Below are 19,009 nucleotides of genomic sequence, written 5' to 3'. Positions count from 1 at the left end.
GGTCAAAACTTGTGGCTTCTTGCAGCCGCTATGCTCTCTTTAGGGAACTGTAGTTCTCAATATAATACGTAATAACACACCTATTACTTTTTCTGTATTCTGGTTGGCTGAAACACGGTCACGTGGGATGAACTAATATAGGCTAGTGATCTCGCGTGCGTGTTTGCGGGAATAGTACCAGAGCGGGCACTAGTCTTTGCAAATAGTGCCCGCGGCAACAACGCCCTCTCTTGACTTGAAGCGTGAACAAACTACAAAATTCCTTTTTCTGTTCTTATTTGACATTTTAAGACCGAGCTGTGTTATAAAACACATAGTGACTGGCACAATTCGGTAACTAGTGTACGTCTATTCCCCTCGGGCCTGTGAGTGACCAGAAGAGCGACCTATTTCCCGAGGCCGAATCCCTCTTCTGGTCAATCAAAGTCCCTCGTGGGAATAGACGTACACTAGTTACCGAATTACACCAGTCAACATGTGTATACTATTTATTAAGTTAAAACATTACATGTACATACAGTAAGCCCATATGTACATGACCTCATGTAACTATGGTTGGATTTATGTTGGACTCACCTGAAAAGCTAAATCATGATACTTTTGTTTCTCTTTAGGACCCAACGCATACCACCACTCTCCAAGGATTTTACTAACAGTGCGATTGTCTTGATTAGGATGACGTTGATGAACAAGAGCTCGATGTCGCTTACTAAATATCATAAACGCATTCATAGGGCGACGGACATGATCCTTATCTCTTATCTACAACAAAATTAATATTAAATATTAAGCTATTATGGAATTAAACAAAATAAAAGATTATTTTAGCCCTACACAAGGAGAAATCTGTACTTAACCATCAACTATACACAAATCTTACAGGTTTCTGTGATGTCAAATGACAGAAGACATTGAAATAGAGACTAAATGTAACATTTTAAAAAAAAGTTGTGTTTGGAAACATAAATGCCCCGCAAGCAAGTCCGTTTCTTGACATTTGACACATGTATAACAGTGTTGGGTTTTTTTCACAAATAATCTTAGCCAGTGTGGTGCAATTTTGTGCGGCGGATACTCTGCCATGTATGTGGGAAAGACCAATTGATGGAAAACACTCACATACACTACAAACTACCCTCCCCCAAAAAAAATAATAATAACAATAACCCTGAGCCCCTAAAATCAGTCTAGTTTACTTAATAGCAGTTCATATTTTGTGACAACGGTCGTAAAATGATGAAACGGTAATTTGCCTGAAGATCATAACCCCCACCCCCATGCTCTGTTGAAGCACGCACTTACGCCGACGACTGCATGTACAGTTATATGTAACTTTGTATAAAATGTTAATAAAACAAATTTGTATCATGCCCCAATAGCCAAGGGGTCCACGGTCAGGACTCTGGAATCAAAGGTAGCGTTTTGGGGAGTCGGCGCGTAAGCTAATTTTCCCCTTTTTTATATCCGCCAAAATAATAAAAAGTAAAAAAAATTATTATTAAAGTTTGATTCTTATATTTAAATCGACAGCGTTACCTTTTCTTTTTCTGATTTGTGAGCCCAACATAACCTGTGTGCATACATGATATGTTGTGCAAATGAAGAAAAAAAACCATAGGGAAACAAAATCCCCCCCCCCCCACCCAGTGTTTGCCGCTGTTGCACATTCTCATTTGGGCCTCTTGGAGTACTAAAAGCATCTAACTCCTTTTGAGAATGCAATATCGGCTGTCAAATTGGCGCACAGTTTGCTAATCCACAATTTCTACCCTCACAAGAATCAATTTATTCCTGGGTAATACAAAGTAATTACGGTTAAATTCAGAACTCAAGTTCAAACACTCAGCCATGGCCAAAAGCTATTTGGAGATACGGGGGACACAATACTACAACACTATGAGGTATGGGTAAATCTGTCTGTACAATGTATATACCCAAACCAAACAGTACACTCCTATCACAATAAGGCTAAATGGCCATAACACAACACATGAAAACCAAGGGCAATATTTCTGTATGTTGGAGTTGAACTAACCTTTCTGGGACTTCTTGGTTCTTTCTCATGAGCATCTTTAGGTAGAGAGCTAAGTGATTGACAGCGACGTTTATTACCAGGTGGACTCATAGCTGAAGGACTGAATGCTCGACTATTCACACTGAAACCAAAGAAAAGGTACAACATGTTAAACAGAGCTTGCTTCTGCATCAATTCACATCTTTAATGTTATAATTAACTTTAACTTTAATACTTCAGAGAATATAGTATGTTAATTTAGTGATTGGGAGCAGCTCTGTGTACTGGCAAATAAATGGGCCCTAAACAAGAATTGATGTGTAAAAGCTTGTATGCACTGTGTATATTGTAAGGGGCACTATCAAATCAACAAATCAATAGTATTGAATCAGGTGCTACATGCCCTGCATGCCTGAACTCGCACACAATGTATCAATTTTAAGGCAGCTGGTATGTACATGGTAAAACCAACATAAGCATTTAGACGTACTCAAACCAAAATATTTCCATATGGTAATGATTTTCAGAGCTCATAATCTAACTCTTGAAAATGTGCATTAAAAGCTTTTCATAAATACTCAGACAGTTTGCTCTTCCTATTGGTGGAGAGCGCGTCACAGGGGTGTGTAAAGACCTTTGTTTATGTCCAGTAAAAAGTGTTGAAACAAAGGCGTGACACGCGAGCTTGCACCTGTGCTTATAAGACAGTTTCTTCGTTCCTATTGGTCAAGAGCAACGGCTAGGACAGTTGTGCCACATCACGCGATACGCTCGACGGGCACAGCATTCCCTTATAAGGAGTTGTTTACCCGAGGGCCTTACCATTTCATAGCTGGAGGGGTGTTGTGTTGTAAAAAAACATTTAACAATTATAATTTTTGCATTTATTTTACTTTTTGACAAAAAAAGTGTTGATGTTTTTTTACCGAAAAGGTATTTATGAATGGGAATCTAAGTGTGTTGAATCGGTTTTCCACTAGTGGTTTAAACCCGCCAAGGCCTGGTTCTTGATAATTTACCTCGACTTCTAATTTTTATTTTTGTTATTATTACTTTTGTTAAAAGTTATTTATTAATGGGAATCAACCACCATAAGGTCCATTATAACAGCAGCCAGCCACCAACTTAAGTCAGAACCACGCAGTGAAGACCGGGTCATCACACTGTTAGTCCCAAAATGACAATCCAATATTGTCATGGGTGAGCCATCAAGTTTCTGGAAAACTACAAACTTACATTTTGTTCCCATAATCAGTGTGCATCTCAAGAAAACAACCCATTTCCAGACACACATGCCCAAGTTGATCAAGGTGAGTGGCAAACTGGAGAAGCAACTAGTTGTGCTCAAGTTAAATCTTAAGGGCTACTTTTGGTGGAGATTAGGTTCTTAAATCTGATGAACATTTGCAGTGGCAATATGTGGCACTGCTTGGACCACACAAACAAGTATAGCTTGAGCTCCAAACTATTTAACATACAAGAATACCCAGCTTTTTGGTCAATGGGTTGAATATATCTCTTGTAAACATAACATGTTAAATAAATAATCATGTGGTTTGGGGAAAAACTTGCAGTTTGACCCCAAGGACGGTCACACGGAATGGTTACACGGGTAATACGATAAACAAACAATAGCTCCCTAGCTACCATGCGATACATCTTTGGTGGCACTATGTGACATTGGCAAGCACAACAGTGATAATTTCAAGACAGGAAAGGTCAAAACTTATACGCTCTTGCTAGCACAAGACCAAATTTGTGAGATTTGACTTACATGTCTTTACTCAACTGTATGGGTTGTGGTTTGTTGTCTCTGAAGGGTGCCGAGAGAACTCCACTAGATCCAGGTTTAGAAGTAACCACAACAGCCCCTGGTAAAACATCAAGTGAAAACATCATTGATAAAAAGAGAACCTCAAACAGTTCACATTATCTTGATAACTCCGAGTACATTAAAGTGACAATTTTCTTGTATGTTTGTATTTGACAGGCATGCAGCCGTTGAAAAGAAAAGAGGAAAATTTTCAAATACACATGCAACTGCGGAGCGAGGCAGCCAAAATACACATGCAACTGCGGAGCGAGGCAGCCAAAATACACATGCAACTGCGGAGCGAGGCAGCCAAAACGCCATGAGACATGAGACCCACAATGGTACCCTAAAAAATGTTGAGGTTTATTATGCTCCGAGATGCTTCATTTTAGCGCCCATAATTTTTTTGTTAAATGCGGAATTCCGCGGAAACACGGAAGAGTTGCATGCCTGAATGGATTGAATGCAATAATGATAATAAAAGGTATACAAATCATGTTGTTATACCTCGGTAACAAACTGTGAAGTTTGATTGGTCGAGAACCAATCATGTGACGCGCAACAAAAACGCATGTTACATAGCTCGACAGGCCGGGTAACATGAAAGTGATGTACACCGGTGTACATCACCTTGATCGTTCCAAGCATTGGTCGATTTCCAGCGCTGTGTACGAAACAACCGCGGGTACAAGGAAATTGTTTCTTATTCGTCTGCTAATTAAACAATGAACAGTCCGTCGTAATAATGTTTGAAGATGACAACAGAACTTCGAGAAGAGGAATAACAATTATACAAAGGTATAACAAAACAATTGTTGCACGCTGTGACTGGGGTCCATGGGTTTTGTACACCCTCAAGGGGAAATGGCACCCTGGGCTTCGCCTTGGGTTCCATTTACTCCCTCACGTGCACGATTGTATATTGTACATACCTTGAGATTGATTGAGTGATGTGGGATGACTTGTAGGTAATGCAGCACTACTGCTAGGAGTTGAAGCAACTGGCTGACTGATATTAAAGATTGGAACCAATGAATGCCAGTAGAACACTGGAACATGACCAGGAGGAACAACACAGGGCCACACTGTCATTGATAAATAAGTCAAACATTAGTACTTAGAGAAACACATACCTTAAGCATAAAACACCAACATGGAATACTGGTCAGGAATCAACCATTCACTAGAATAGTAAGACACCTTAAGTTTAAACATTCTTAAGAGTTTTATGACACATTTGCCTATTCGTATTGCACACGTCATCCCACGTTGTTGAAAGTAATTTTAATGAATGAATTAATGAAATGTTAAGAAAAAACATCATGCTGCTCAACAAAACAGCAAATGCCTTTATGCCATAGGTGCTTGGGGCTTTGCCACTCCACACTGTGTTTTTCCTCTTTAAGCTGCACAAAGTGCCAAACATGCTTTAAAGGATCTGGGTACAAAACTTTTTGTCAACAAATTAACATTAAACTCACACAGTTTGACAATATTGATAGTAGAAAGCTTCCCTTAAGTTATTTCTTGCTGAGGTGCTGTAGTTTTTGACAATGACTAAAACATGTCACAAAAATTATTTTAGCATGTAAAACATATTTCCGTGAAATTGTTTAACTCATTTCACAAAAACTTTAGCACCTCAGCTAGAAATATTTTAGGTAAACTTTCTACTATCATTTTCTTCAATCGGTTAAAGTTTAGTGTAAATCTTTGGACAATTAGTTTTCTGTTACAAAAAGTACCAAAATCTTTTAACTGACATGAATAGAGAGATTTTGCAAGTGGCGGATACAGATACAGATAACCGTATCCGTTCATGTCAGCCATGAGTTGGATTTTGTTTTGCAAAGTATTACACGTTGACGTATCTGTATGTGCTGTGAAACCTCTCTAGTGAAGGCTAAGCAAGTACATATTATTAACTGCTTACCATTCTGCCCTGGTGGTTTACCCCCATCACCACCATTGCTATCTTCATTGCTCTTTGATCCAGTCACAGCTCCTGTTGCTAAGGTCTCTTGAGCTGCTTGAGTTTGCAATTGTTCGGCAGGAACTTGACTTTGTGATACCTGCTCATTTGAACTGCTACTCTGTCCCGCAAATCCCACTACACCTTGTTGTTTCCCTGAAGTTTCAGAGAATGAAGATGGAATGACTGATCTTTGAATGTGAGGTGTCTTCGTGAAAGCTGTATTGGCCATCCTATTCCCGTCAATGAGAACACTGCCCTCTACCTTTTCAAATTCTTTTGTCAGGTTTGTTCTGGAAACTTTGTCATGAGAAAACCTTGAATGTGATTGCGTTTTCTCAACGATAGGACTTTGTAGAGTTTCATGAGTAACTGGCCATGCCTCCTGACTTCCTGGTGCTAAGAGGGCATTTCTCAGCTTATTCTCTGAAGGAGAAGGAAATTCAAAGTAGGTGCTGCTTGATTGATGATATCCTTGTGTAACTTGCTGTCTAGCTGCTGGGGGCGACATGATGTTGGGTGGGGACAAAACAAGTTGAGATGACAGATTGTGACTTGGGGAAACAGTCGCTCCATGATGTGCTGGTGTTGGAGATCTTGTGTTGTGTATACATTCAACCCCTGAGTCAATACTATCGCTCCTGTTGACTTCTTGTGACTGGTTTCTTGCATGCTCCATTCGCATCTTCAACTTATTGGGACTGACTGGAGTGGCAAACCCAGGACTATGTTGATATGTGGGTGTTGCACTAGTGCTGTATTTAGGCATGCCAGGTGAGGTGATTTCACTGGATGATCGGCCAGATATAGGAGTACTAGAAGAACCCCATGGAGTTGGAGTGACATGAGCTGAACCATGATGAGAACCAGAAAACTTGGAGATGGGTATAAATGTTTGATGTTTGAAGGAGCCAAACATTGCTGGGGATGGGGTTTTAGATTGCGAACGTGGAGACGGGGGTACTGATGGCTGACATGGAGTACAGGATCTTGAGTTTCCTTGTGACAAACCCAAAATGATATTGGCAGCTTCTGCTTCATCCATGTCAAACTTTGATGGCTCAATATGGGATCTAGAATCTATTCAAAACAAATTAAGAGGAAAAAAGAAAGAAAACAACAATTGAAAAGTTAAACCAAGGACAATAATTGCCATACCCCCAAAAAATACGTTGTGAGCTCATCTTTCAAAACAGCCTTGCAAAGTACCACATGTATGCAAGTCACTTTCTGGTACCATCAAGTTAATTTGTTGAGTTGGTTTTGACCTGTCCACCTTGAGACAGTAGAATGAGATTATTTTCAATGTAGCTGGATCGTTGTGGCATTACCCCCCCCCCCCCCCCCAAACAGTAATACCTTTAACACAGCAACATATGTGTGAATGATGGTAAACTTCTTTGAATGACACACATCTTTGAATGACACATGTTACCTGCTTGTAAGCTGGAACTGCGTGAATCACTGTCCCATTCAATATCACTGACTTGTCCATCTCCAAGCATTCCTTTACTTTTCATGTAGCTGGAAAGATGTCTAGAGCAGTAGCCACGGCGTTGGGACTCTTTATTACACCCATCTTTGGAACAAAGTCGACGCCACTGTTTTCCATTGTACTTCTTACGAACACCATTAGTGTTACACACCACATCTCCTTTATTGTACTTTGGTGAGGGGCTAACTGGTGATATTGAATAAGTTCGACTGGATGAAATGGAGGCCATTGATGTTGTGCTAGCACCGCTTATATGGCGATTACGATCACTTTTACAATGCAGCTTATGACCTTCAGATTCATTAGAGTACAAAGAAGATGGAGTGTTGGTGGTGGAAACATGAGGGACTGGTCGACTGTCAAAGTGAATTGCCTCTCGCTGGAGGTCATCATCAGAAACTTCTTCATGGTTAGTTGAACTTGTTTCTTGACCTTCATGATGATCAGTGGCAAGTACTTCATCTCCAGCTTGAGACTGTGGACTGTAGGTGAGTTGACGAATAGGTATCAATGAACAAGGAGGATCAGGTCCCCATGGCCACCTTAGTAGACGCAGTTTCCATAACGGAGTAACTACCTTATCTTCTAACCCCTCATCATTGGCAACATAAACCTCGTACTGTTGTGCAGCTGCCTTTATACCTTTGATCACACCCACATTATAAACTCCTGGACAATTGACTCTCTTAACCAAAACTTTAGATCCAATACCAACTCTGTTATATGATGGAACCTTATCACTAACAATATCAATCCTTTCATCTGACTCAACATTACTGAAATACTTAGCATTTTTGTCACTGTCAAAAGTCACCCCAATGTCTTTGTTTTTACGCTGATGCTTGATGATTCCTGGGTAGAACCCATCATCCTTTCTAGCAAGAACCCGATGACCTCTAAACTCTTTCAAATCAATGGCAGCCTTTTTTGATGGTGTAGCTGTGTCAGGAAATGACGCTTTTCTTTTCATGCCAGCAATGTAAGCATGAGCATCTGTGTCACAATTGGTGTTTCTTTCTGGAGTAGTTGTATCTTCTGGATGTGATATATTACTTAGTGTACTCTCATCGTCTGAACTCACTTCACTTTTCTTACTTTCACTTGACCTGTTGTTCAAAGCCTTTTTACTCCCCTTTTTAAGAGACGTACAACTTGTGCTTGGGAAAGGCGGGTTATCTTGAAAGTTTCTGTCTGGGGACACCTTTCCATTGCTGCGACATCTTCTAGTAGAAATTAAAGAATCTTGGTTGGAATCATCAGTTGGGTGAGGCTTAGGATCAGATGGACCTCTGCTTCTTTTTGACCTTGTACTTGTGACTTCCAGTTCAGATTCAGGCTCCAATTGAACTTTCTTGCCACGCTTTGGTCTGTCACCTTTACGATTCATGACTATTGGCCAGTCCTGCCTGGATCTGAAATTCAAAATTGACAGTCACAGAACATAAACTTGGGATTGTATCTTGTTATTTTTAACTCATGTTTTTTTTCTACTTTAGTCTCAATTTTTTTTTTGACATTTCTTACATGCTTTATAAAACAAATTAACTTTACTCAGATTGCAATGAAATGCTTAGTGCAACAGGATATGGGATTTGATTTGACTGCTAAATGCACCACTACAACAACTGTTTTGGATAGAGTTTTGAAATAATTACGGAATAGTGTAAGGACCCAGTCTTCACTCTGTGGTAATGACCGGGTTGGTGGCTGGCCGCTGTTATTGGACCAAGCCAAAGGGCTCGGTCTGTTAACAGCCACCAACCAAGGTCAATACCACATAGTGAAGACCAGATCTTCATACTGTTATTCCAATTAATGTATTTTTATGAAAAACAAATGGTTAAAATGGTCAAAATGTGTTTTGCTTTACGTACGTCTCTATTGAACTCATATTCAAGGGCCACATTTTACTGTCAAACTGTGAGCTCTGCTAAATGTAAATTGTAAGACCATAATGAACATGGGTTTATACACGGACATCTGTAACATCAAAATTGACACTTTGTAGCATGTATGTTGCGAAGTGGCAATGAAACTAAGATGAATAAACATGCTGGTTTAGCGAGTTATATGCTAGTTTCCACAGCCAGTCCTTATACCAAATGACATCCCCACGAGATTGGGTTTTGGCCTATCAGAATCTGTAAACTGTCCAAGGTATTTATCACTATTGTTCAAAAGTAATTATCGCAAAAAGAGACAAGGGCTGTGATCAGCATTGTTGTACCCAAATACTAACCCAAGTGTACGCTATCCATTCGGAACTACTATGCTGTAGTAATGAAAGATTTTAAATACATATTTGGCAGTATTTACTGAGCTGTTGAAGTTCTGAAAACTGTCTGAAATAAATATCTGTAACGCTAGAATTGCCCATGTCTGTAATTACCCGAGGAACCAATAATGATGGATGGGAGGGTAAACTCAGTTAAAACTGCTCTAAGGACCTACAGTAGTAACTTCGTATTAGACTTAGAGTCAGAATATGCAAACTAAAAAAGATATGAAATGACAATTAATTGTTGTCCGGTTGCACCATTTTTCTTTACTTTGCAAAGTTTCATGCTTTATCAAAGTTAAAATTTAAGAAAATGATGTCCAAACGCGACAGGATGTCATGCGACCTGGTTTAAATAAACCAGAGGCAAAGCAATAAATAAAACAATAAATAGTGATATCAGTTCCTAGGAGCAAGCCCTAAAAGGCTGATCAAACAAAGTTTGATTTGACTAGCAGACAAAATTATCGTCTGCTAGATTAAGTTTCATCTCCCTACATTTCCTTCATTCTATGACGTGCCAATATTATTATAATAATAATAATAATGTCTTATTAGGCATGTATCTACCAAACAAGGTACCTAAGACGCTGAGAGTGACATATTATACAACTTTTCAGAAAGATAGGTTATTACAGTGATGAACTCTGAGACCCACTTACATGTACATGTATAGCACCTAAGGGTTTACAAGATGCTAGGGTGTATACAGCTTAGCTTGGGCGATACCAAGATATTATCGAATATCGCAATACTAATTTGGAATCGATTTTGATATTTCGGATCGATTTGGTTTTAATCGAAATAGCGATATATATCGCGATATCAATTTAATACCGTGATATCGATTAAGTATCGCGATGTATTTCCCAGCTGAGACATCTTGCACCCCATAAGTTTGGAGTAAAACCAAAAGAATAGGTCATTAGAAAACCTCTATTAAGCTTGGTTCATACTTCATGCGAAGCGAATGTGACGTGAATTTGACAGAAACCCTTCTTTCGCAGCGATATTCGCAAGTGAGTAGAGCAGAGCTCAACCACTGTGAATTATTGGTTGCGAATCTGTGACGTCAACATTCGCTTCCCAAATAAGTTTATTTGTGTTATTTTCTTTTAAGAAATGGGTTGATGATGCATCAGGCCTCAACCTTTAGCTTCAGAGGGGCAAGGCCACTTGGCCTCAAAAGCTCTCAAAAAAAAAGGGGCACCAAGGCCAACTGAAAGGGCACCAAGGCCATTTTCAAACCTTTATTTGTTGATGATTATGTTAAAATACTTTCCACTGATTCCAACCCATATTTATTTCATTGTCGCTGAAATTGAATAAAAGTTTAAAAATATTTGTTTCTGAATTATGTACAGTTTTTTTGCAGCGCTCGATCGAATTGCAAACGATTACTCCAGTAATTAACTTACCTCCTAACCCTTATTCATCGACTTAATTAAACTCCCTTCTGGTCATCTGAAAACAAATCGTTGCTCCAGAACAAAGAATTGTTAAAAAAATCATACAGAAATAATTCCCTGCGTGTTAATCTGAAGAAAAAAGATCAATTAGTCTCTGGCTCACCACTACCCCAACTCTGCGAGACAAACGAGCCCCACCCACCCCACGCCAACAACCCCCATCAGACACCAACAACCCGGAGGCTCAGCTAAATCCGATGATTTGGACAAATATTTATTTCTTTTTTTCCCTTCTTTTTTTATATAAATATGATTAAGAAAATTAAAAACGAACCCTCAACCCCTTAGCACAAAATAATTGGCCTAGCATTTAGCTAAACTTGTAAGTTGTATTTTGCATGCCGGCGTTTATGCCATGCTAGACTGCGCTAAGTAATTACTATAAAAAAAGCAAACAAACGCACCTAGTTAAAAAATGCTTCTAAAGTTGGCACTTTGCTACCACTCTAGCCCTTTCGCCTTCCTGCTTATTTTTGCATCTTTCGTGGGGATGGCATGCTGATTAATCAATAATGAACTTGATGGAGTATGATGATTGCCAAATTAGGGCTCTGCCGTTTGACGTTTTACAATTCCACGCTTTTTGTGTGTACACAAACATGTGTTTGGCAATGAAAAACAAAGTCGCAAGGCAGGCAGATCACTGGTAGCGGTGGGTCACAAACATTAATCCAGTACAAGCCTTGGACACCAGCGAAATAGCCAGGGGAAAAACATAGACTGTATCCAGCCCCCGGCCGCGCGCCTCCCCCGCCCCATCCGCTACAAATACAGATCTCAATGGACAAAATCAGTGCGAAAATGCGTAATTTAATGTAGGGACTTGTAGCGAGTTTATACATTGGAGTAGTCTGGTGCTGCGTTTTTAGTAGTAAACAGCTCAACTACGTTTGATATGGTTACCATGCCACATTCTCAACACATTTTTTATTGCACAGAAGCAGCATTGTGAAAAACTAGTGTGCGGGATCGTACGTTCTGAATTTTACCTCCATATAAATTAAATGGGTCACAATGTTAACATTAAATAACCTTTTCGAATAAATAATGTTATGGAATCAATGGAAAAGGGCACGACGGCCAAGTGGCCGTAAGGTACGTGATTTTTAAAAGGGCTTCACGGCAATTGGCTGGGGCATCGCGGCCACATCGCGGCCATTTGGTGGCCGCTGAAGAGGTCGAGGCCTGATGCATGTTTTCAACTGCAATAAATAATTTAAGGCAGGTACCTAAAAGTGCTGCAAAAACCTCCAATAACACACAAAATATTGGAAACATACCCCAGTGGAACCATACCCAGTGGAACCATACCCCAGTATAGGCCTACCGTGTAGAGTTTCACTTGAAACATGTTCAAAATACCCTGTTCATAAATCTGCCAGTACTTAACACTTCTGTCTGTCATATTCTTCTCTGGTTTTAACCCAACCCCAGTCCCCTTACATGTTTCCTTCTTGCTAATGCTGGTCATCTCATTTGCATTAATGCTGACATACTCAACTATTTTAGAACAATACTACTTTAATCAATGCAAACACTACTTTCTCAAACAAATGTATTGCGTACATGGTATCACGCAGACACCAGAAATGCCAATGCATTGATGTAGTGCGTCAGTTCCCCAAGTTTTCTCTCAAGATACATAACATTGACAGTTACTTCAAAATATACCATTTATAAGGGCCGTTTAAGTGAGAGAAACAGACAAATGAACACATGGGTAATTCAGTGTCAAAATATCCACCACCCTGAGTCAAATCTCACAGATTTTTCTAGAAATTTGCTGAGTTAGTTTAGTCAAATTATGAGAAAACTCTGATACCCCAATTTGAGCGTTCTAAGTCATGTGGTGTTTTAGTTACAGGTCAATGAACTATTGACCTTTCATCTGTTCACCATAACAACAAATGATTGTACTTCCAGTTATGAATATTGGACAAAGATGATTTTTAGCTTAAATCAAAGTCCTTGATATAAGAAATTAACTTATTGTTCAAACAAAAAATTTTGCCAAAAGAAGGCTGTGGGTGTTGCCATTAACCACACCAAATATAAAAATGGGATCTGTATTATTTATGGTTTAAAGGGACACTAGTTACTATGTGGGTAGTATACTAAAAATGCATTCAAACGTGCACATTTAAATGGCACGAAACAAACCAAGAAATCCAATGCACTCTCTTGACCACAAAACACTCGCAATGATTGTTGGATGAAGATTTAAAGACCATTCAAGCCAAACTGCAAGCATTCATCACATAAAACATATTGAATTTGTGCTAACTTGTATATGACCATCAATGTGTGGTAAGAATTGTAATGACATTTTTATAAAAAAATGTGCGAAAAACATCTATTTCTCAAATAGCCACCAAACTATGAAGGAGTTGAGTGCCAAAGCTGAAATTTGGTGGTTAAGTTCGTTTAACTGGTGTAAATTTCAAAAAATGTTTCAATTGATCGCGGGGTCAACCCTGGTCAAGACGGGCGGGGCCTTTTTCTGGCTGGAACCAACTGTGGGCCCATGCTATTTCTAAATTAATGCATTGGTGAGCTTATAATTGCTTATGGGTATAGACATGCATCCATAGATAATACCTAGGGAATATAGGATTCATTTGACCTCTCATGCGGGTACAGGGTGACCCCAAATATCACAAAAACATTTTCGGCTGATTAAAGTGCCTACTTTGGGTGACCATAACCAGAAAATTTAAGGAGATACCTTTAAATTGAGTGCAGATTCATAAAATTTGGCAAGAAGTAAGATGGTATACCAAATTTGAACTCTCTACCTGGTACAAAAACTAAATAATGAGCTTTTAAAGTCGGAAATTTTCACAAAAATCACTTTTCGCGTCTTGCGCTTGCACAAAATGGCCGCCTCGACCAAATTTCAATGGGTTGTATCTCAAAAACGACACGGAGTATGACTTAGCTTTTTTGTATGTGTTCATTTGAGCCACATCCAATCATTCTGATGAAGTTTCATCAAAATCTGAGAGGGTCACCTGGGAACTTTTCTAAAAACCCGTATTTTCAGTGCGTCCGACTTAGTCCGACAGCGTGGTGATTTCTGGCCAGGGGAATTTCCCCTACAACTTGGACCCACGCTTGGGCAAGGAAACATTCATTCATCCCCTCATAATAACATATTAGAATAACCGTAGGATCGAGGTGATGGCCAAGGGAATTTCCCGTACAGCTTCGCACCCTTGCGTGGCTACGGCAGCACTCAGTTCATTCATCCCCTAATAATAAAGTACCAGAATAACCGTGGTGATGAATACTGCTCCGAATAGTCACACAGCACATAAACGTTTCAAGAACGTTCGTCCTGCTTCAGCGCTGCAAAGAGAGACCACCATGTCTAGATATGAGTACGTTTACAAGGTATGCGTTGAGCCACAGTTTACATTCGAAGTCGTAAATGTTCAAAAATTGACAGCATTAGCCTAAATAAATCTTTTTTACATGTGCGATTGTAAGACATCTCGTGGGACAATACTGGGTATTTTGAACGATATCGTCTATGAAAAAAATAATTCTTTTTGAGACGATATTTCGATAAATTCAAAACCAACATCGATATTGGCGATATTGATTTCAATATCGGATCGTGACGATATTATCGTCATATCGTCCAGGTTTAGCGATATACTGTAAATGACATATCGTGAATAAAATAAATCGATATCGCCCAAGCTTACATACAGCAGCTACAGCCAGGAACACCTGGGCAAGCCCCCTTCTCTTTTCGATAAGTGCACTGGGTTCTTTTACACAACATATGGGACCAACGGCTTGGGGGGAAAAAAAAAAGAAGTGAAAATGCCATTAAAAGTTCTGCAAACTATAATAAATTCTGATAATAAATAAATATGGTATCATGTCTACATTAAAACAAAATAAACAGATGGGTTTTTTTTCTCCTGAAACCAAACATCGATGGTCTGAAATGGGGAAAACAAAATGTTATAAATTTTTATAAACTAATTAAATAAGATTTTAGATTTATTTTGCATGCCATCTTCCTTCGGATCAGTCGAGTTGGTCTTTGAAAAGCATTTGAAGCTGTTTGTTATGAAATTTTTTATGCAAATGGTTGATAGATTTTTTTTTTTAGTAGCATTAATGATCCACACAAACATGCCTCTGAATTGCACAGTTTTCATTTTACGTTGCAAACAAACACTGTCCACGGTGTTGTTCCTAGTACTCATACTGCCATCACTTGTGTGTGGTGTGGTTAGTACTCCAGAATTACTACCGGTACTACGTGTGACCTCGGTACAAACATTTCCTAATCCTAGTCTGTCAGCTATAGTCACAAGAAAGATGATCACATAGTACTCCTAGAGCTATGATTTTTTATGAGGTTCGTTACGCTATCGTGGGGACAATAGTTCTGGCCGTTCCAGCAAAAGGAAGTCTACCCAGCTTTGTCCGGAACCGGAATGTGGGAAGCGTTCAAATAAAATGAGGCACCACATCATCAGATACCACATTGCTGATGAACGCTGGTGGTTCTTGTTTCCCCTAGCTTGCTGTTGGAAATGCAGACGATGGGAAATAGCCGTCCACGTAAATAACCATGGCCCATTCTCAATGGACCAACACCTTCAAGAATTGGTTATCCTTGTTGACGAATTCATTGACTACTTGTCTCTTGGGCTTGGCTTAGGATCCTCGGACGACTTGTTGAATTTTGTCGAACGGCGGTCGTTGGGCGACGCAAATTCAATATTTAGTCCAGAGGAACTTGAGTTATGGGATAACTATGATACGTTCATTGGACTTCCCAAGGAGACGGATAGAAATCTGGTGTCCCCTTCACGTGTATCGTCACTCCTACACTGGAGAACTCTACAGCGAATCTTCATGCTGCTTCCCAAAACCCCAAACCCACAACCTACTGAGGACTTCGCAGATGCTCACTGCCACGTGGACCGGTTATTGCATATTACGCACAGCAATGGGACACTCAGTCAGTTCATGAAAACCGAAGGCATCGAGTGCCAAAACCTCCGCGGCTGCGTCGCAGTCTTCTGCAACCCTAACCCTACATTCAGCGACCAAAACAGATGGTTGGAACTGGTGTCCGATAGCCTGGTCCACGCAGCAGTGGGATACCACCCAAAACAAGCGGCAAGTTTTACTCCAAAGTCCGAACAAACAATCAGACACCGGATGAACCACCCGAAAGTTTGCGCCTTGGGAGAAATTGGGCTTGACTACTCGGGCAGACACATTCGAACCAAGTTAGTCCAGCAGACGGTTTACAAACGTCTCCTGAAGCTTGCAGTTGAGTTAGACAAACCAATAATAGTGCATTGTCGGGATGCAGAAGACGACTGTTTGAAAATTGCAATAGAAACCATCCCCCGAAATTGGAAAATTCACTTACATTGTTTTTCTCAAGATTGGGGAAGGGCTCAAAAATGGTTGGCATATTTCCCTAACTTGTTCATAGGGCTGACCCTGCTTGTCTCTGGGAAAAATGCGGGCGTGAGGAGTGTCGCCAAACAGATTCGCCTCAGCCGACTCCTGTTGGAGACGGATGCCCCATATTTTCCTCACAAGCATGGTAAGTCCTACAGCAATCCGACCATAGCTAAACTGGTGGCCCTAGAAATAGCCCACATTCGAAACATTCCCATCCAAGAAGTCCTCGCCCACTGCCTCAGAAACACAAAGACGGTTTACAACATAAATTTTCCATGATAAGTTAATTCTTGATGTTATTGAGCAATCGCTAAGAGCACGACTCTGTGTATAACAGCATAACAGAAGATAAATAGAGTGTATTGTAGCGGAATGAATTGTATATAGTTTAGTAAAAAGACTATTTTGTTCAATAATAACAATATTTATAGTTTAGTCAAAAGACTGTCTTCTTCGAGGTTCAATAATAATATTTGTATTTTCCTCCAAAAGATATACACGTACATGTATATTGGAATGAAGTGTATAGTTAAGTCATACGACTGGTTGTTCAATAATATTCTATTTTTCCCCCCAAGAATAAAAAATATATTACGGGGAGGAGTGTAGTATGCATATTCATTAAACCACTGGAGCGTGCCACTGGGCGCCTTCCGGGCTGCCAAGTGGTTTGCTCGTCAGTCTTGAGAAGCAACCAACTGCGTGCAGTCTATTTCCTGTTTTCCGTTTCCTTGAAGACTCAGGTAAATACAACAGGAGTTATCACAACAGTACCATGGCTTTGTACTAAATACACTAGACTAGTGTATGTGGGTGTCTAGATCCAGTTACTGAGGCATCTTTCGTATTCCATTTTATTTATTTTTTCATCCCCAGCCGTGACACTTGTGTCCTTAAGCAAGCCAAGACTTATCCATTGCTTCGTCCTTCGGATGGGACATAAAGCTGTTGGTCCCATGTGTATGCGTAACGCATGTAAAAGAACCCGGTGCACTTATCGAAAAGAGAAGGGGTTCGCCCCGAAGTTCCTGGCTGTATGCGGCGTAGCACCTTGTAAACCGATAGAAGGTGCTAAATAATTGGGTCTCAGAATTGATCACTGCAATGACATTTTCTGAAAGTTTGTATATCATACTCAGCGCCTTGAGTACCTTTTTTGGTAGATACGTGCGCTATACAAGACTTTGATATTATTATTATTATTATTATTATTTATCTAACGTACGAAAGACAAATCTAAAAACAACAAAAAACGAAGAAACAAAATCGTACCAAGATAAATTTCAAAGGTTGGATAGATGATTTTAAAAAACAATCAATTTTTAGTTTTTGATTGTGAAAATTGTTCCTGTTATCCTACTTGGAAACCTACTAGTTTACTATACATAAATAAAGAGGCCAATGACAAAGTCCTACAAAATTTTGGAATTACATGGCTAGTGATGCCAATGTTGTTCCTATTGTACTCTATATGCTACAATGTACGTACTACCTAGTACTCTAGGCCATGCTAGGACCTAGGACTGCCATCACTTGTGTGTCACTGTGTGGTGTGTCGGTGTGTGGTGGTGTACTACGTATGCTATACTAACTACTTTTTTCTTTTTACTAGTTTTCTACGCATGTGACCTCGGTACAAACATTTCCTTGTTGCACTGTCAGCTAGTGTATCATAAGGTCAAAAAGATGATCACACAGTACCATTGCTTTGTACTAAATACACTAGTGTACGTGGGTGTCTTAAGGTGCTGCACTAATTTTTATAATTCTTTTATTTCGTCCTCATATTTTTTTTATTTTTTTTTTCTGTCGTACGAAAGACTATAAATAAAAAAAAGTTTTTAAAAAAATACAGTGCCCCAGTTACTGAGTCTACTCTAGTGGGTGTAAATGTTTTTTTAGGGGAAGAGTGAATATGTGAAACTATTTTGTGAGGTTACAGATATTCGACAGAAAATCATTTGAACTGTAGTAAGTGAAACGTCCTTGCCTTACCACACTGCCATTGCCACACACAAGATCATGATGGGGGTTGAGTGCATTTGGAACAGTTCATTTTACATTTATCGTCAGGTTTTTTTTCAGTCAACCTATTCATCGAAGTTTGCAATATTGTTAAGAATCGTAATTACCTTATCAGCAGGTAATGTGAAGTTTAGCGATGACTTGCAGCAGTCGTCACAATGGAGACCTTTAATTTTGTACGATGTAGATGTAGTCGTCACACACAAAACACACACACGTATATTTCAGCAGCAGGCTAGGCCTAGTTAGCTCTCTCAGCGATAGGGAAAAGGTGAATGAGCATAAACTGATCACGCAAAACAGTCGTTGATTGGACAGTAGAAACCCACATGACTTAATTATTAAGATTTACGGTCATTGATTGGTCAGGGGCACTAAAAAATAATCGCAGGTAAGTTGACGTCAGTAACCTATGACCCTACTAACTAGTTTGCATAAATACTATTGTGTTGGTTTATTTTTAAAAAGTGATACAAACATATTTTGAGCAAGTAAATA

The 19,009-nt window shown here is 39.5% G+C and overlaps 1 protein-coding gene across 2 annotated transcripts in view; it reads right to left on the bottom strand.

Moving 5' to 3' along the window:
- The window catches only part of LOC117301347 (protein capicua homolog), a 42,677-nt gene extending 23,916 nt beyond the window's left edge, over window positions 1-18,761 (bottom strand). For both annotated transcript variants that reach the window (XM_033785266.1, XM_033785267.1), the window contains exons 1-7: window positions 18,619-18,761; window positions 7,235-8,706; window positions 5,761-6,879; window positions 4,760-4,912; window positions 3,789-3,885; window positions 2,036-2,156; window positions 577-762 (exon numbers count right to left, since the gene is read on the bottom strand). In XM_033785266.1, the coding sequence (XP_033641157.1) occupies window positions 577-762; window positions 2,036-2,156; window positions 3,789-3,885; window positions 4,760-4,912; window positions 5,761-6,879; window positions 7,235-8,681 (3,123 nt within the window). In that variant the 5' untranslated portion in view covers window positions 8,682-8,706; window positions 18,619-18,761. The remainder of the gene's footprint in view (window positions 1-576; window positions 763-2,035; window positions 2,157-3,788; window positions 3,886-4,759; window positions 4,913-5,760; window positions 6,880-7,234; window positions 8,707-18,618) is intronic.
- Between the last annotated feature and the right edge of the window lie 248 nt (window positions 18,762-19,009).

This window comes from Asterias rubens, chromosome 17 (assembly GCF_902459465.1).
Source record: "Asterias rubens chromosome 17, eAstRub1.3, whole genome shotgun sequence".
NCBI lineage: Eukaryota > Metazoa > Echinodermata > Asteroidea > Forcipulatida > Asteriidae > Asterias > Asterias rubens.
This window is presented reverse-complemented; position numbering and strand designations above follow the sequence as displayed.